General features: G+C 30.4%; 3 protein-coding genes and 1 pseudogene across 5 annotated transcripts; 2 read left to right on the top strand and 2 right to left on the bottom strand.

The window, feature by feature from the left end:
• Window positions 1-1,227: 1,227 nt before the first annotated feature.
• Window positions 1,228-3,651, top strand: LOC105255379 (angiotensin-converting enzyme). The gene is made up of 8 exons (XM_025415489.1): window positions 1,228-1,487; window positions 1,647-1,775; window positions 1,869-1,981; window positions 2,272-2,460; window positions 2,524-2,791; window positions 2,857-2,965; window positions 3,036-3,421; window positions 3,492-3,651. The coding sequence occupies exons 1-8, from the start codon at window positions 1,249-1,251 to the stop codon at window positions 3,640-3,642; spliced, it is 1,584 nt and encodes a 527-aa protein (XP_025271274.1). The 5' UTR covers window positions 1,228-1,248; the 3' UTR covers window positions 3,643-3,651.
• A 71-nt stretch (window positions 3,652-3,722) lies between these two features.
• Window positions 3,723-9,210, bottom strand: LOC105255381 (YEATS domain-containing protein 2). Its single transcript, XM_011264633.3, has 4 exons — window positions 8,657-9,210; window positions 5,432-8,412; window positions 5,254-5,327; window positions 3,723-4,288 (listed from the first exon to the last, which is right to left on the bottom strand). Exons 1-4 carry the CDS (start codon window positions 8,751-8,753, stop codon window positions 4,162-4,164), a joined length of 3,279 nt encoding a protein of 1,092 aa, XP_011262935.1. The 5' UTR covers window positions 8,754-9,210; the 3' UTR covers window positions 3,723-4,161.
• Window positions 9,211-10,393: 1,183 nt separating this feature from the next.
• On the top strand, window positions 10,394-16,334 carry LOC105255378 (venom acid phosphatase Acph-1). Of its 3 annotated transcripts, none has more exons than XM_025415485.1 (7): window positions 10,394-10,577; window positions 11,918-11,952; window positions 13,764-13,868; window positions 14,687-14,952; window positions 15,234-15,390; window positions 15,645-15,974; window positions 16,108-16,334. In XM_025415485.1, the coding sequence occupies exons 1-7, from the start codon at window positions 10,451-10,453 to the stop codon at window positions 16,303-16,305; spliced, it is 1,218 nt and encodes a 405-aa protein (XP_025271270.1). In that variant the 5' UTR covers window positions 10,394-10,450; the 3' UTR covers window positions 16,306-16,334. The 3 variants fall into 3 exon arrangements, with proteins under 3 accessions (XP_025271270.1, XP_019884391.1, XP_019884390.1); XM_020028832.2 differs by having other exon boundaries at window positions 10,401-10,577; window positions 11,856-11,952; window positions 16,108-16,332; XM_020028831.2 differs by having other exon boundaries at window positions 10,410-10,587; window positions 11,856-11,952; window positions 16,108-16,332.
• Window positions 16,335-16,873: 539 nt separating this feature from the next.
• Window positions 16,874-19,635, bottom strand: LOC105255390 (annotated as a pseudogene).
• Between the last annotated feature and the right edge of the window lie 806 nt (window positions 19,636-20,441).

The raw sequence follows: 20,441 nt of genomic DNA, 5'->3' as shown, positions 1-20,441 counted from the left end.
CTGTCTTTGAAAGATAATGAAAGATAACTGGGACACCCTATATATATATATATATATATATATATATATATATATATATATATAATATACAGGGTATCCCAGAAATTAACCTTGAAAGTAACTGTGATGAAATAATGAACTTTCAATTTTAAGATTGAGGCACTTTCAGAAAAAACGTTTAATACAAAAGTTTCTTATTTTTTCATGTACAATTCGAATCTGTAATAAAAAGTACCATGTTCCCCTAAAAAAATTCGACTTCCGATCCGGATTGCGTATTTCCGGTCAGAATCAAAAGTTGAAAATATCACCATTTGATAGAGTGTACCCGATTTACTTAAAAATTGTTCGCGATTTTTGATAAGAGCCATTTATTTTCATTTTAAAAGGGGTGTACGGGTGATCTGAGACCTTATATATAATATATATGTGCATAATATGTATGTTTATATGTTTTATTGTATGTGTGTGTGCTCAGCAAAGACGATGACATCTTAATGACGGTTTAATAACGTTTAATACGTTATTAAGACATTTTTAGACATCATCATGTTTACTGAATATTCTAATAAATTTTTTTATCATACAATTAATGCGTGAAACTTCTTCGTGTTAAATATGTCGGTTCTTTCATAAAGATGCACTCGAAATCTCATTTTCTCAGAATAGAAAAATAAATAAAACACAGAATGTTTTTTCTTCGATAAGATGGGTTGATTGAAACTGGGTATTGTAATGAAAAGTAATTTGTCGACGTAGAATAAACAAGGCGTAGGTTTCTTGATTAAATATATATCTTCTGTCACCTAGAGAAAACACGAAGAACGGCGCAAATGCAAATAAAAAAACACCAATTGATCTTCGAATACGGGGATAAAAGCTTGCGTTCGTCCGCGAAAGGATTAATTCTTTCCGGTAGCGCAACGTTATCGTATTGTAAAATATGACAACTGATTCGGGAGAGTATTCGCGAAATACATTTTTTCTTTGTCTCGTCATGTGCATCGTTTTTCGAAGCGATGCTGTCTTAAAAAGTACAGTGATTATATTTACAAAAGTTTGAATACAAATTATATTTTAATTAGTCGCTATCCTCACAAAAAAATTTGAATTTTTTTCACATGAATATATCAAATAAATATTTAAATAATTCTGCAAGTGTTTGATTCAATCAACTATGTGTTAGTTTATAATTTTTATAAAATTTTGATCATTTCTACTGTCACAGCGCAAGAGATTAATTACGAGATGCTCGACGATGAATTTGATTTGCTGAATCGAGTAATCGCTAGTTTAGAGTGGCAAGTCCTTAAAAATCGTTCGATTGTACCCTTAGAAGTGTATACGCAAATTATACAATTCAAGCTAAAGTGGAAAAATGAATGGTGCGCAAAACTTACGAATCTTCAAAATAACAAAGTATCCATGAATCAAAAATTGCTGCGCTTTTTGTGCAAAGGACCAAAATATACCGATGAAATGACAAGGTATGATGAAGAGCCTGGCAATTAAAATTTCTTTATTAATATAAATTTAAAGATTTCGTTAAATTTTCGATTTAACAAATATTAAAGATTTCGTTAAATTTAAATCTCTAAATTTAATCGCGTCTTCCTTTTATAAAATTAATCTTTCATTTATTATAGAAAGATTGCCGTTATTAAAGACTACTTGTCATCCACATATGGCTCTGCGCAAATTTGCAAAATTGAAAATTATAAACGGAAATGTTATAATAATGAATTGGACGTGACAAGATTAATGGCGACTTCGAGGTATATTTCAATGTATTATTTAAATTACTAAATGGATATATTTTATAAATTTTCATGACTTTTATCGAATAATTTAACACCTATTTTATTTAGGAATGAAAGAGAATTACGTTGGATTTGGACTGCTTGGAGAAATCGAATGAGTCATACGAAGGAACTTTTTCAACAATTAGTTGATCTTCAAAATACTGCTGCGCGAAATAATGGTATGATACACAGCAATACATAAATTTTAAAAATCAATATATAATATTAAAAAAAAATTAACTAAATTATTAACTAAATTAGCTGAATAATAAATTTGTGTTTTTCTAAAAAAACATGCAGCATATATAATTTCAAAATTGCAGTGCAATCAACTTACAAAGCAAAACATCAAAAATTAAACACAATGAAAAAATTGACTTCCTCTTGAAATAATATTTTAAAATTAAAACAATAAAACGTTGGACAATGAAATTTTATTTTTATAATAATAATAAAATCTTACTGTCAGGCTACGCTGATATCGGAGAATATTGGAGGGAAGAGTTCAAGATTCCGGATTTGGAGAGTATGTTCGAAGAAATGTATCAGCGAGTCGAGCCATTATATCGGCTTCTTCATGCTGTCGTGAGATTCCGACTCGCGAAATTGTATCCCGACGTTGTTGACGTGTCTCTACCAATTCCTGCTCATTTATTAGGTGAAGTGATTTTCGTCAATCGAAAGAGCAAACGTTTTTCTTAACCGATCATCATCTTTACAGGTAACTTGTGGTCGCAAAGTTGGGAAGCGTTGATCGACATAGTATTTCCAAATTATACCGCAATCATGCCGAACCTGACGAATTCGATGATACAAGAAAATTATAATGTCATTAAAATGATAGAAACGGTAGATGATTTTTACGTATCTCTCGGATTTCCGTCCTTGACGCCAGAATTTTGGAAGAACTCTATCTTTAAAAGAGAAATAGGTAGGAGATCTAGCTGTCATGCAACTGCTGTCAACATGTACAATAAGAATGACTTCAGGTAAATTTCTAAAATAAATAAATGTTATAAAATTAATAAAATTAATTAATTGTGCCTTATTTCAGAATTATCGCATGTTTAGAGACGAAACCAGAAGATTTCAATGTTATTTATCACGAAATTGGTCATATACAATATTATATGGCGTATCAGAATCAATCTTCATTTTTTAAGGTACTAAAAAATTTCTGGAAAATCTCAAATATATATAATAAATATATAAAATCAATTATCTGTTATTTAGAATGGAATCAATAGTGCTTTCCACGAGTCGATAGGGGATACCATTTCGTACGGTGCAACTTCCTTTCAACACATGCGGCGTCTGGGATTAATACGCACCCCTTTCGCATCACTCAATTCATTCGAAATTAATTCGCAGGATTCATTAGAAATGGCTATTCTTCTAAGACAAGCTCTGCTTAAAATACCGCAACTGTCTAGTGGACTGATAATAGAAAAATGGAGGTGGTCTGTCTTCTCGGGCAGGACAAAACCATCGAGATACAACACATCTTGGTGGGCTTTGCATCGTCGATATATGGGCGTCGTACCACCGTCATCGAGATCTGAGAAATTCTTCGATCCTATGGCAAAATTTCATGTCGCTCACAACCTACCTTATGCTGGGTAAGTTCGAGTGACCTGATAAAAAAAGCAATGTGTGTAATAACAGCGATAAATGAATTAATATTAATAGATATTTTCTGGGAAACTTTCTGCAAGTTCAATTATTCCAAGGAATGTGCAAAGCAGCCTTGAATCTGAGGGTTGATTCCACGACGTTTGATTTATCTCTTCACAAATGCGACATTTACGGATCAAAGGATGCGGGAAAGTTCTTGAGGTAAATAGCACCAGTTCTTATGAAAAAATGATAACTTTAATTTTTATTTCAAACAAAAGAAAATAGTAAAAAAAATAAATTTTTCTATCATTTTTCTTCATTGAAGAAGGTGAAAAAAAAAACGAATATAAAGAAAGCGGTCTTAGCTTACTTTACTTCCAGGTCGACGATGAAACTTGGAAGTAGCGTGGATTGGAGACGCGCGCTACGCATGATAACGGGACATTCCGAGTATCGTGTGGAGCCGTTCTTAGCTTATTACGAGCCAGTCCGCGAATGGCTGCAACGCGAGGTCGAACGTCATAGGATTCCAGTTGGTTGGGATTGAGACGACTTAAATAAACTGTTTCGAACTGTCTCCAATTATTTCTTCAGGCGTTCGTGTAAATTCGCGTGTATCTAATCCATCTTTCCTCTGTAGATGTCTTCTATATTCGATAATAGTGCGGCACCGATCGATTCGTTGTATTCCATAGTCCAGTCTGGATAACTAGACGCTTGCTTGTTTGCTCACACCTGGGTGTCAACTAGACGATTCCCTTAGACTTGATTGTTGCATCGAACCCAGACCTTCATTGGTGAAAATGTCAAATTCCTCTCGACTCATGAGAGCGTTACGGACATCGTTTAGCGTGATGACTTTGGGACATCTGTCAAACATCGAAAAAAGAATGTGCAAAATACAAGACAGATAATAACATCATGTAATATAATAAGATATACAAGGTGGTTTAAAAGTCTGGAAATGGTCAATTATCTTCGAAAATAGTGACCCTGTGGGAAAATGTTTCAGACAAAAATTGTAGGGTTTTAAGTGACGCATTACACAGTAATATTGCTATGATCTTGAAGAGTGTTGTTAAGGTCACGTCAAGATTACCTTCAATTTCTTAAATAGAACCCCCTATTTTTAATTACATATTCTTTTAGCTTACCTCGAGAGCTTTCCAAAACACTATAATTAAGTTAGTTTTCATTAAGTACTTTCCGAATTATGAGGCTTGAAATCATTTCTTAATTTTACATAAACTGTAAAATATCTTATAAAATATTCATTTTTTGATTATTTTACCTTAATACTTTTATGTACAAAATAACGAGAGAAAATTGGTGTAAAGAAAACATATAGTTATTTTTAAGAAAAAATATGTAATTGTTAATTGCAAATTACATATTTTTTCTTCGAAACAACTATGTGTTTTCTTTATACCACTTGATTCCTCTCATTATTTTGTACATAAAAGTATTAAGGTAAAATAATCGAAAAATAAATATTTTTCTAGATATTTTATGGTTTATGTAAAATTAAGAAATAATTTCAAGTCTTATAACTCGGGAAGTACTCAATGAAAAAATACTTTATTATACTGTTTTGAAAAGCTCTCGAGGTTAGTTATAAGAATATTTAATTAAAAATAGGGGGTTCCATTTAAGAAATTTAAGATGACCTTCACATGACCTTAACAACACTCTTCAAGGTCATAGTAACATTACTGCGTAATGCGTCACTTAAAATCTTATAACTTTTGTCTGAACCATTTTTTCACAGGACCACTATTTTCGGAGATAATTGACCGTTTCCAGACTTTGAAACTCTGTATAAAAAGATAATTACTCATTTCTGCTATTTCTCTCCCAAGCTTTTGCCAACGATGTTCGAGTTAGATCCTCCACGAAACATTCGACAACCTGGAAAGACATTATTTTAACATCGACAGCATAATATTATAACTTTCTAATTTTACTCATTTTTAAAAGCATGAGCACAATTTGCATAAAAAAAGAATCTTTACCCGCATCATTACGCGACTAGCTGCATTATACAGAACACCAGGAACAATCTCTTCTGGTCCGATCTTGATGCCGATATCTCGCGCGGTATCGTCCACGAAATTATGGAAAGGCAACAAGCTTCCATCAAGTTCGAGCGGTATCAATTTAGAAAAATCGCTACCTCCATCATCGTCATTTTTTCTCCTATCAATCGTAATCCTACACGAGCTTTCCTCGACACTCTCGACATCAATCTCTTCGTCCTCGACACAAGCATCTATCGATTGACTAGATTCTTCCTGGCAGGTTTGCAGCCACTTTTGCAACGCGACTGATTCCGTACATGTGGCCGAGGTTGCGGTGGGTGTTGTAGTGTCGGATGGACACTTCTTCGTGTCATTCATCGTGACTGCCTCCGATAAGCCGGAGGAGTTTCTACTCGGGGTGTAGCCGTGCAATTTCGCCCACACCATGATCTCCTTGACGCTCCACAAGCTATCAGATGGGATCTTCTTTATTCGCAGAAAGGACCTGATTATCTTGGCACGATGCCACTCGAGCGCACGTTGTTTGCCAACGTTGTGGGCAAAGTACTCCTCCTCGCTGCAACACGCGTAAGGATGCATCAATTTGTACTCGGGATCGCGGGCATCACGTGTGATGATCGGCAATCGACGTACGATGAATCGTATTAACGCTTCTGTGTCGACGATGTTCGCAATGTCAATCGAGCGCAGAGTCGCTTCGTACAATTCCCTCTTGCTCTGAATCTTGTACTTGTCCTTGCCCAACGTGATTTTCACTCGCTGCGTGGCTGTCTTGTCCTCCGACCTCACGTATGGCATGACTGTCGATGTCTTCTGCTTGTCGGTCAAAGAGACGCCTTTCGTTGCCTCGAGATTGTAGTTGTATCGCGGATCGCACGGATCTGCTATCTTCAGGATTGGCACATTCTCGTTGACATTCAGGAGGAGATTGTTGGAGTTTTTCAATATAAGTACAGCAGGCTTTTTATTGTCGCTGACGGGGTCCTCCAGTCCGTCCAGTCGCGTGTTCATTTTAGCGTTGGGCGGCTTCTTCAGGATGCTCACGGTTTGAGGAATGCGGACGTTCAATTTCGCAATGTTACCGTCTCTCGCGATAGAAAGTTTCAGGTCGCCATCCACGAGCTTCCTCGAGTTCTCGCTTGATTTCGAGGAGAGGATATTTGTCATATCCACTGTAATCGATTTCGTATCCTTCCTAACAAGCGTACATTTATTAGTCGACGATGTGAACATATTCGGTGGCGGTATGGAGATTTCTAGAGGTTCTAAATGCGAGTTAGCAGTATTAGAGATCCTCGTTGTTTCCTGCAAGCTGGTGAGTCGATCGAATGAAGCATTGGACGTTTTGTAAAAACCGTTAATCGTCACTGATGTGTCTGTAGTCGTGATATTTCCCGAGATTTTAGAAGTATTGCTGCTCTTCTTTGCTTGTAAAGATTTATTGGCATCGGATGATGATAAGTTCTTTTGACTGTTTCTCTCTTGAAATGTTGTGTTCACTTGTGAATTATTTTCCGCTGTATTCGAAGTAGCCAAAGACTGACAACTATTGGAAGACTGAATATCACCGTTAAATCTATGGGATATAATTTGTACATTGCCGAGTTTCTCTCTCTTATCGTCACTTGCCGATGAATTGGTTGCAGGAATGTGATTACTCTCTAGAAAATGTTCTATAGTTATATTTCCTTCTTTTTCAGAATAATGATTAGAATTGAAATGCCTGTTCACATAATTATGATCATGCCTAATGGAATAATTTATCTCATCTAGATTTGATTTATCGTTAGATTCAATCTTTACTTTGATGTCTTCCAGTTTCTTGATTAAATCTAATGACAGATTAGATTGTTCGTGTACTTCTGAATTAATTATTTCTTCCTTCACTCGAATTTCTTCAGAAATACTCTGCAAAGTTTCCATAGGTTTTCTTGCAAATTTATGAATAAACTCAGAACTGTCATTATTAGATTCTACTTTTATACATGCATTATTAGGAGATTCAACGGATTCCCTGCTATTGTTTTGCTCGAGATTACGTGTCTGGGTCGTATGAATCCATATGTTGACCAGGGTCTCCGAGCCCAGTGTTTGCAATCCTGTGTAAGTACGATCCAATTTTAAATGGTGAATAATGTCTACGGGTTTGTCAAGAGCATTCTTGAAGTGTAACTGTACTCTAACAGGGAACTCGCCCCATCCACGTCTGCATAGATGAAAGGGATATGACGTGACCTCGACGACATCGTTTGGACGGTAACTAGGGTGTAGGAAGAATCTCACTTTACTGACAAAAAGGCTGATGTCGGCACTTTCGTCTTTGTCACTGCGCACGTATATCGTCCACTTGTGACTAGACGCATCTTCTCGCCAATCCGGTGGGATCCATTTGGATATGTTACCGACAATAATTCGCTTTCGGATTTTCTGGCTGTTGCCACGCGATGGACCCGTTTGGGCTGGGGTGCTGCTTTTCGGTGGTATATAACGGGGCACCTTGCGAGGTCGAGATTCTTCATCTGGCAGTTTTCTTTTCTCGCTCTGCAGTGCTGTATCATGTTTGTCAGCTTGTTGCTGTTTGTTTTCTTCGGTCTTAATCGTTGTAGTTTGTGCACATGACGCGAGAGATTCATCATTGCACAAGAATCGAGGATCTGTAGATGTCGATGGCACTGCAAGATCGGTACATTGAACAGACTTGGGATACTTTCCAAGTAATGACTTAATCGCAGGATGAATTTTCGTTTGTTTCGTGCTCTCTGCAGCTTGAGGAATTTGACACTGTTTGCGATTGTAAAAATTTGTAATTATAACGTAGCGCAAGAGATGAAAATTCTTTAGGGCTTTATGCAATATCTCTTGTATTTGGAAAATTTCCTTCTCCTTCGACTCAATCTCCCGTGCAAATTCCTTCTCCACTATCGCAGTTATTTTCCTCGCAGTAGTGTTTCTTGCTAATAAAGAAAGAAGAATGTATTAGATATAATTATTATGACAAATATAAACATTCCATAAGATTATTAATGAATTTAAACAATACATTTTCTTATTCAATTATATTTATTAAATATTATTAAATAATATTTATTAATAAATATTACTTATTAATTTATTAATTAATTAATATTTATTAAATATTTGTTAATACTTATTAAATTATATTTATTAATTTGAGTGATGCAGAATCAGTGTATTTACCATTTTCCTCATAAATTTTCTGCTGAACTTGCTCGTTGGAAATTGAGGAGACATAATCAGGATCCTGATCGTTCAATGATTCTTCAGGAGCACTCATTTATCGTAAGGATACGTTTAATTAGGTTAGAGTCAATGCGGTATTTAAAAAACAGGAAAACGTTAAACAATATTACCTTGATATATACAAAATTAGGTTTAATATATCTCTCTCCTGTCTCTCAATAACATTCACTGAGCATTCGCAGAATTGTTAAATATATAAATTCTCTCGCCTCTATAAAAACGTGTGTAAAAATGTCACTCGAAGAGGTTAGAGTCAACGTGGTTCCATTCGTGCTAAACATCAGGAAGTGATCGTAGCTCGGACGACAAATTTCTCTCGAATAAAAAAAAACACCAGCGTTCATCCGAGAATTTTTAATAATATCTACGCGTTCGAAATATCAAAACCGATAATAATAAAGTACGAAATACAACATTACAATTTAATCACAGATGAAACGCGGGCGTCGCGTGTCGCGCCATCTTGGACACCGCTGCTCCAAAAAAAGGTATGTTTACAAGATTGAAACGTTTACATGAGACCCTCACAGATGTTTACAATATCTGATTTCAAAACGTCCTCCTCGAGGAAAATTTTATTCGATAACCGTTCCGCAATTTTATTTTTAGCATGTTCGATATTGATTACTTTTTATTTTGAATTAATTTTATTTAAATTAATTAATTTTAATTAATTGTATTATTCTTATTGATATATTTTATTATATTTATCGATTATATCGATAACCGTTCTGCAATTTTATTTTTAGCATGTTCGATATTGATTACTTTTTATTTTGAATTAATTTTATTTAAATTAATTAATTTTAATTAATTGTATTATTCTTATTGATATATTTTATTATATTTTATTACGTTTTTAAAATTTTTGTATTTAAAAATATATAATGTAGAAAATAATATAGAAATTTTTTAAAAAATATTATTGAAATATACAGGATGTCAAAAAAAGTGAAGAAAAAATATGTAATTTGTAATTAACAATTACATATTTTATTCCGAAACAATTATGTGTTTTCTTTACGCCAATTGATTTCTTTCATTCTTTTGGTAACAGATAATTCTGTATATGCAATACATGTGGAAAAATTAATTAATATAATAAAAAATTAATTATCATAATAAAAATTCAGAAGATTTAAAATGTACAAATATACGATTATTAAAGAGATTATAGATGTTCATTTTATTAAATGTATTTAATTTGAATTGCAAAATATAATACACACATAAGTATATATATATATATATAAAATAAATCTTAAAATTATCTTATTATTAATTATTTAGCCTTCATTGGAAGCCAATGTCCCTAGTTGAAAGTATACTACTTCAAGATAGAAATTACAAATATAAATACTGATAAATATTAATTATATTTACAAGGAATAATAATATCAAAAAATTTTGCTTCATTGAAATCAAACAACATTGGACTTTATACTTAAATGTGACGTTTGAAAATATGTGATGTTGATATTTTTTTTTCGTTTTTTTTCCCTTTTAGAAAAGAAAAAAAAATTATAAAAATAAAAACAGCGGACGCTTAGATTGACTATGATTTGATGTTTTATGCAAATTTTTTTTACATAACTCCTGTATAATCTATGCCGCACGCAACTGCGGTATTTAAATTCGAGCTAGACTAAAGGATTCGATCAGTAGGCTTCCCGATGCGAACGCGTTAACATCTATGCGAGAGAGTGGCTGTAAAATCAGATATATACGATAATGACGCAAGATTATGATCTGTCCCGTCATCGTTCGGTGCTCCTATTTTTCCTTTGCTATGCCGCGTTGTCGATCACGATTGCGCAATATTGCGTGGAAAAAGACGTCAATCCGATTTGCGATGAAAGTATGTAAATGTAAATACATGTAAATGTAAATACATGATTTTGTAGGTCACATTGAATTATGCAAAGGAGTGTCGAGAGCTTATCGATCATTATGCGATAGATTTTTTATACATATATATATCTCTTTAAGAACTTTGTACCACACATGTCATTTAACTCAACAAAAGCTATATTTGTTTATTTTGTTCGCTGAAATTTGCCAAGTCTTAAAATGTATATTACACAAATTGCAGAATAATACTAGCATAATTATACATTATTATATAACTGCAATAATAGTAAAGCGTGTATTCATGAATAACTTTTCTTGGAAGAAACAAAAGATTTGAATAAAATAATATTGAATTATTATATATATATGATTGATATATAAAGTTTAAAATTTTCCGTTTAAATTAAAAATAACGATTAATAAAGTAGCATTAGTTTAAAATCTTGTTAATCGCTGATTTATTATTATAACACGCATAAATCAATCTTCTTTGCATGATTTTAGCTGCAACAAAATGCAGAAAAGAATTTAATTAATGTATGAATAGTTCAGATATTAGTTTAATATTATAACATTTAGATATATGTATAATGCACAACATCCTGACATCGTAGAAAATCGAAAATCTTCCTACCTAAATATAAAACTTTCATCACAAATACCATTTATAGATATATATATATATATATATATATATATATATATATATATATATATTTGTTTTTGTGATATTAAAAAATTAAATCTCAACATATTGTTATTAGTCATTGACATATTTTTAAATATAAATTAATTGTCACTACAAATCAAATTTAAATTTTAAAATCTACTCTTATAAAAAAATTGGAAGACAAAGTATAATAAAATAATTTCAATTTATAATTATCAAAATAATTTACTTCGTGCAAAGCCTTTATAAATTTAATCTGAATTCAGTCTAAATCTCTAACATTATTATTCTGATTAAATATATATATATATATATATATATATATTTTATTATGATATACACATATACACATCTCTTATTAATAATAATATCCACTATTATTATAGAAAAATGTGTATATATCAAGGCGAATATTCCTAGCGTTTTTTCACAAAACTCTTATCCGGATATCGATTAAGACAGATAATGAGAGAATATCTTATAATATTTATAAACACATACGTATCCACTGTCGCAATGTTATTAGCATGTACAGTCTTACACAACTCCCGATCTCGATAAGCGCTCTCTCCTTTCATAATCCGAACCACGTATTCAGAGATCACTTTATTCTAGAAACATGCATCGCGTGCTTCTGCAGACATTTGTGCTGTTGCTAAAAGTATTTGTTTCCTTAGAGCAACCTGTGCTTCAATTGGAGTTGATCCAAGTGGTAAGTAAACGTAAAGATTTATATGTATGAATTATTAGTACATGATTTTAATACACATGACAGTAGTACATGATATTAGTATCGTTATAAAAGACTGCGATAATTATATTTTATAAAATTAAAGTATTTATACTATTTCATATATATTACCATTTCATATATATAAATATAAATATATATATATATATATATATATATACAGGGTGGGCCATTTTAAGTGATCCACCCCAATAACTTTTTTATATTTGAATGTACAACAAAATGTTTCAAATAAAAGTTGCTTGACTTCGAGGGGGACAGAAGATGGGTGGCAAAAATTTGACCTTGGATAGTCATTTGAAGGTCACATAAAGATTACCTTCAATTTCTTAAATGGAACCCCTACTTTTCATTGCATATTCTTGTAGCTTATCTCGAGAGCTTTCCAAAACACTATAATTAAGTACCTTTTCGTTAAGTACTTTTTGAATTATAAGGCTTGAAATCATTTCTTAATTTTACATAAACCATAAAATATCTAGTAAACCATTCATTTTTCGATTATCTTACCTTGATACTTTTATGTACAAAATAATGAGAGGAATCAATTGGTGTAAAGAAAACATACAGTTGTTTTTAAGAAAAAATGGAATTGTTAATTGCAAATTACATATTTTTTCTTAGAAACAACTATGTGTTTTCTTTACACCAATTGATTCCTCTCATTATTTTGTACATAAAAGTATCAAGGTAAGATAATCGAAAAATGAATGGTTTACTAGATATTTTATGGTTTATGTAAAATTAAGAAATTATTTCAAGCCTTATAACTCAAAAAGTACTTAATAAAAAGGTACTTAATTATAGTGTTTTGGAAAGCTCTCGAGATAAGCTACAAGAATATGCAATGAAAAATAGGGGGTTCCATTTAAGAAATTGAAGGTAATCTTTATGTGACCTTCAAATGACTATCCAAGGTCAAATTTTTGCGACCCATCTTCTGTCCCCCTCGAAGTCAAGCAACTTTTATTTGAAACATTTTGTTGAACATTCAAATATAAAAAAGTTATTGGGGTGGATCACTTAAAATGGCCCACCCTGTGTGTGTATATATATATATATATATATATATATATATATATATATATATGTATAATATTAATACAGGGTGTCCCAAAAGTCCCGGACCGGTCGAATATTTCATAAACTATGTACTTTAGAAAGAAATGTTTTAGACAAAAGTTGTATGGCTTGAAGGGGGCCATCAGTTAGTGACAATGATTTGACATGAGAGAGTCATTTGAAAGTCACGTGAAGATCATCGTCAATTTCTTAAATGGAACTCCCTACTTTTTATTAAATATTCTGATAGCTCACGTCGAGAGCTTTCCAAAATACTATAATTAAGTTAGTTTTTATTAAGTACTTTCCGAGTTATGAGGCTTGAAATTATTTCTTAATTTTACATAAACCGTAAAATATCTTGTAAAATATTCATTTTTCGATTATTTTATCTTAATACTTTTACAAAATAATGAGAGGAATCAATTGGTGTAAAGAAAACACATAGTTGTTTTAAAAAAAAAAATTTGTAATTGTTAATTGCAAATTACATATTTTTTTCTTATAAACAACTATGTTCGAACACTCCGTATGCTATAGCGATGTAATGACACGTTTCCGACCTTAGATTTATTTGTAAAAAATGATTCTTATGGTGCCCCCGACAATCTCTGAAAATTTGTCGGTTGAATTTCCGAACACCCTGTATATTATATAAGTAATAGTAATATGATACAATATTAAATAATCGAAATATATTGCGTATTTAGTTGATGAGACATGGAGAACGGACGCCGTTACTTAAAGAAACGTATCCTAAAGATCCATATAATGAATCAGCTTATGAACCATGGGGTATGGGCCAATTAACCAATGTAAGTAACGTGTACATTAATAATATATAATATCACATTTATTCAGTTTAAACAGTATTAATTTTAAAAAAAGCAAACGTGCGTATTCTATAATATTATTATGTATCTTATATATATTTTTTATAGCCGATATTCATAGTCCGATCTTATATTTGAGATCGTCTTAAGTTCGAGCTTGAAATGTTACGCAGCTATTTGATTGGTTGAATGAGGTCTTAAGTCAACCTCGGACCAGACTTAAGGCGATCTTAAATATAAGATCGGACTATGAATACCGGCCTATGATATGTTTTGATATATTATTACTTGTTTACGTTTAAATTTTGCTTTTTAAATCTATTATCTTTATTTATTTGGAGCAATAAATCTGTGCATGTATATCTATTATTTTTAATATACATGTATTATTTATATATTTTTTGATTATGATTATCAATTATTCAATTCATACAATTAATTTTGCGCAATTTACTTTATATTTGGAATTAATTTATTTCCTTCTCTCTTTTTGTCATACGTATTAAAAATTTTGAAAAGTTTTATGTCTATATAATATTATATTAACATAAATATGAAATTTTGATCTGCAGACAATCAATTAAATATTATTATGCCTTATTTATGATTATCTCATAACTTGATATTTTTATTATTAATATTATTTTATAAATACATTTAATATAAAAAATGTTCTCCTTTACTTCTGTATAATGTTGAGATTCTAATCACAAATATTTCTGATTGTAAGCGACTGTAAGAATTTGATAGATTGTCAATTAAGTATAAAAAATAAATATACTTATCTTGGAATTTTTTAGCAAGGAAAATTGACGGAATATCGAATCGGTACAATGTTGAGACAACGTTACAGTCATTTTCTGGACTCGCTCTATCGTCCATATGATATTTATGCTGTTAGCACGGAAGCCGATCGCACAAAAATGTCTCTGCAATTGATGTTAGCAGGATTGTATCCTCCCGATACGAGACAAATGTGGAATCCGGATTTACCATGGCTTGCCATTCCGACACACTACGTGCCTAAAAGAGTGGATATGTTATTAAAGAGTGAAGGTTGTTCAATGTTAGTAACAAATCTTTATCACAAATTTTATTGATTAAAAATAGCATTACTTTAAATTTCTTCAATTTTTCGTTATAGATTTTTTAATCAAATGCATTGCTGAGAATTGAAAAACATCTTGCCGAAATTAATATTTTAACATTCGGAATTTAATATTCTACATAAAAAGTATTTATTAATAAATACATTTTTTTAAATAGTTGTAAATTTCAATTCTCAAACATAATGTTAAAGAATCTGGACTTTTCTAGAAATCATATTTTGTAATTATATTTTTTTAGATACAACGCAGCTTTAGCAGAAGTAAAAAAAACAAAAGAAATCCGCGATAAAATCGCAGTTTACAAAGATTTTTTGAAATTTTTAAGCGAAAAGACGGGATTAGTCATTGAAGAACCGTTGCGCGCTTATGAAATTTACAATCTGCTAACAGCTCAAGTAAGCTGAATTTTTTTAGATAAATATATATTGCTTTACATAAAAAAATATTTCACATATTTACATCATCAATTTATATTAATAAGCACATTAATTTACCTTTTCTTGGAAAACTTTATTTCTCTTTTTTTCTGTCTTTCTTTTTATAATTAAAACGATCAAATTATTTAAATTAAATTTATTTAAATATAAATTCATATATTTAATTATCGAGCATTTTCTGTAAATATTTAATAATAATAATATACTTTCAGAAAACTATGAATTTAACTTTACCAGAATGGTGTACTGATGAAGTGTACAGAAAGATGCAAGACATAGTCGTGCTAGAGTACGATATCCGTTCATATACGACTCAGTTAAAACGATTGAACGGTGGTATGTTGATTAAAAAATTCCTTGAAAATATGAATTTAAAGAACGAGAGTACGAATCCGCGCAAAATGTACGTATATAGCGGCCACGAAATAAATCTTGCGGCATTCGCCAGAGCACATAATATCAGCGAGCCAAGATTACCGGATTACGGATCAATGTTTATATTCGAGAAGTTGCGGGATAAGGAAAACAATCTTTATATCAGGGTAATCATATTTGCAAAGCTGCAATTAATTCGCGCACAATTAAAACAATTAAATTAATATACAATTAAAAATACATTTATATTTTAAATTGGAACTTATATTATTCTGTTAACGTGTACCTTTTTGTTCAAAGATTATTCTATGGACCGGTACCACAGAAAAATTGGTGACTATCAAGCTGGCAGATTGCGACGAAATATGCTCTTTGAAAACTTACTTAAATCTCGTTCGTGAAGTAATACCTTCAGAGGAGGAGACAAATTGCTTATGGGACAATATAACCAAAAAAGAACTGCTAGAACTCTTTGCTGAAAGATTAATACAAAATTAATAAAAAAAAATAATATAGATAATATTATAGATAATACAGATTAAATAGAAATTATAGATTATATATTTTTATACGCATGAATAATAAAGTTCAGAAAGTAAGTAAAAGATATAAAAGTATGATATATTAATTGCATTATTAAGTTGTTTTTCTTTATAACACATTATTTTCATTTTATACAGAGAAACTAGTTTAGTAAAAGTGAGTAAAATTACAAAAAGAATTAAGTGTTTCGTTTTAATAAATAATAAGAGAACTAATCTTGATTTACAGTTTATTAAAATCATAATTAGCAAAACAAATTTCTTTATTATGTCCTTTTTGTATGGTTTAAGATTGCAGTGTCGATTAAAAATGATTCACTGAGATTTAAATAATGTAATAGTAAAATAAATAAATAAAGATAATTGTTTTCGAAAAAATAACATTTGTAATAACCTCTCCTATGGAGTATAACTGCATTATTATACTCAATTATTCACGTATATTCTGTCAGAAATGTAACAATATAACTTTTTATTAAATTTAAATAAAAATTATGCATTTAAAATATTTTATGGACATTTTAATTAGCACTATGCGTTATTGCCATTTCGTTTTTTTATTAAATTGATGTTCTTCTTTATTAAATTATATGTTTCGCTCTCCAAGGTGATAAGATACTCCGTGTTAGCATATTTCGGAGTCTGCCTCTTGTCGCAAACTATATCTTCGTCAGATGAAATCAAATCGTGAATTAGATACGAGAACTTGTCGAAAGGACAGAGCATTTCACAACCTGGTATCTGAAGCTCGTCAAAGATCGGCGGAATGCCTCGATAATATAAAAACTATAAAAGATTTATAAAATTATAAAATAATACTTATTGTTAATAAAACAAACGCGACATGAATAATTAAATTTATATCTTCATATCTTAATTGATAATTTAATAATTGACACAATCATCTCTCTTTGATTATTAAATATTTTTATTAAAAAACTAATTAAAAATTTTACAGAAAACAAGGATAAATTAAAAGAAGATGAATTAAAATTTATAATAATAACAAATAAGAGAAATAATATTAATTTTAATGAATTCACGGACGTTTACATCGCAAAAGATATGATATATTCATTTCAAGATTTCGATTTCAAGATATTCTGTATATCTTGAGAAATCATAGAATCATTGAATTAATATTGACGCGTAATTAAGCAGAGAAATAAAGAAATATTATTGATAACATCAACTCACTTTCACGTAATACTGCTTGTTTTGCTCCAATAATTCTAAAATAACCGCACTGGAGTATTCAGGTACATGAGGTTTATATAATTTAAATGCTTGTAACATCGTCACGATGTTAACGTCGTGACCGCTATACAAATAAAGCTTTGTATTCGATGGGATTGGATTTTTTCCAGCTATCATATTATTGAGTATGGCGCGAATCATCGGGCCTGAAGCAGAAAAGAACTTTTATAAATATATATTGTAAAAAGTATTTACAAATAAAATTATAAAGATACAATTTTCTAGACATATCTTACCAGCTAAGAGCTTTCTTATTAAAGGAGTAAAACCGTTAATATTATATGCGAATACAGTTGTATCGAACAGTGGCCCATCAGGAAAGTAATCGTGCACCCATTCGGGAAGGGTTAGATTCATGGACGACTCCGCTACAAAAGTCTGATACAAAAATACAAATCATTAGGCTTCTCGATATTTTTACCAGTTAATTCCGTCAACTTGCTCATTATGTCCTTAAATCGGGACATTTCCTTTTTTATTTCGGGCAAATTCAATATACGATCGTATTCATCGAGATATCTGAAACGCATCTTAGATATAAATCTAATCCTCTTTCGCATGAATCTTCGAGTTTGAAAAAACACTTCTTTATCTTCATTTTTATAATATTTGAAGTTGTTTTCTTAAAATATTTTTTTATTAATTGTCTGTACATACATTGTATTTTATTTTTATTTATATTTTAGAAAATAATACATATATCAATGAATTTAATTAGATATAAATAAATAGATATTTTATTTAAACAAATTTTTAAATAAATTTCTGATTTACAGTTTTTTTTAAATTTATATCTCATAATATTAATAAAACTTACTCTGGACAATCGTAACCCCAGTAAAAATTATCGTCGATACGTGACACATATGTCACTGGAATTGGTTGCCAGTTTAAATCAGTGTTCCATCGTTGTCGATGGTCCATAGGCGGAAACAAAGCAGCAAGAACGAGTTTTAGGGACATCTTTGTTCTATCAAAATCGGAACTATGACCCATGACGAGCTTTGGTAGATACAAATCACCCAGGAAGTCTTTATATCTGCTGCGCAAAGTTCGTCCTAATTCATATTCACGATTTTTGCCATTCTATAAAAATGCATATATAATGCATATATAATTGAATAAAAATGCATATAAAAATTTCTATAAAAATGCATATATAATTGAATAGATTAATCGATTTTAAATCCTTAAAAATAGATTAATTGATTTTCATATTAACATTGAAGCGAATTTAATTTAATTTTTAATTAATACATTCTATATTAAAATAGATAAAATAGAAATTTATTTTATAAAAAGTTTTGTTTTTAGAAAACGGAAAGCATTAGCTTTATAACTTCTCAGCAAAACAATTTAAAATAAATATTGTGCATGAACATTTTCTGCACGTGTGTATGATATTAGAAGATCGAAAATCACATACACACAAAATGTTCGTGAATATTCAATATTATAGATATTGGTTTATAACATTTCCATTAATTCATTCTTTTCACTATATTCACTATTTTCTTTCAGAAAAAATATTAAAGTGAAATAAAAATAAAATAAAAGTAAAATAAAAGTAAAATAAAGTTACATTATTTACATTGGTTAATTGACCGACACCTGTCAGATAAAATGAATCATTTATGTATGGATCAGTCGGAAACGATTCATCTCTGTCATTACTGGGTGTTCGATCGCCATGTCTAAGCACCTATGTACAAAGGTTGAGTGAAATTCATTATTATTGATTATTTGCGGTCGGAAAGTTAAATAATCCGGAAAAAAGAGAATGTGGTTAGATTTAAATTTCATATATTTATATCTTATATTCTTTTTTATTTAATTTTAATCTCATTTTATATTTTATTTTAATATAAAATGCTAAATGTCATTTTCTCTTAAATTAAACAAGTCAACAACAATATCTTACCACATTAATTAATTTTAATTCAGGCTGTATACTTGCAGTCCAAATCGCGTTTAAACTGAGGACTAGAGCTATTGACAAATAATTGTCGACAATGTAGAACGATACCATGTTGCTGATAGCTAAACTGTGACAACGCAATGTCACAATGTTCGATTTATAGTTAATTCTAATTTGAGAGTGATAAATGTCATAATAGTGATAAAATTTATGATGAAGTTGCTTTATATAAACAACTGTAAAATTGGACGAACTATCTTATGTTTCTTTGTTCGAAATAAACTTGCGAATGATAGCATGCTTATGTAAACCATAAAATGAATGCAAGATAAAGATAAGAAATAAGTAGCAATAAAGAGCTTGAAACGTTTTTTAATATGCTGTAAGAAATAAAAGGCCTTATTTGACTGAAGAAGCACTAATATGTGCAGAGAGGTCCTACATTTGTATGTATAATAAATTAATTATTATATAATAAATTATATAATAAATTGAATTAAATAAATTAAATTATATATTAATATACTAAATTATATTAAATATAATTTTCAAGGAGAAATTTGCATGAGTCAGCCTTCTTTATGACTTACCTTTATGACCTAATCTTTTAACAAAAGATTCTTCATTTAACAACTTGATAGCGCGTCGAGAACAAATTCATTTAAATCTCGTTTGTGAAATAACATTTTTTGACCAGGAGACGACTTGCTTATGGGACAATGTAATCAAGAAAGAATTGTTAAAACACTTTACTAAAAAATTAACTCTATAAAATCAATAAAATAGTTTTATATAGTTAATATTACGTAGATTAAATAGAAGTTATATACATTTAAACGCATGAATAATGAAGCTTAAAAAATGAGTGAAAAGTATAAAAATATGATATGTTAATTGCATTAATAAATTGCTTTTAT

The sequence above is a fragment of the Camponotus floridanus genome, unplaced genomic scaffold (genome assembly GCF_003227725.1).
Source record: "Camponotus floridanus strain SB8 unplaced genomic scaffold, Cflo_v7.5 scaffold120, whole genome shotgun sequence".
NCBI classification, from domain to species: Eukaryota; Metazoa; Arthropoda; class Insecta; order Hymenoptera; family Formicidae; genus Camponotus; species Camponotus floridanus.
The sequence above is the reverse complement of the archived record's forward strand: the minus strand, read 5'-3'. Positions and strand labels throughout refer to the sequence as shown.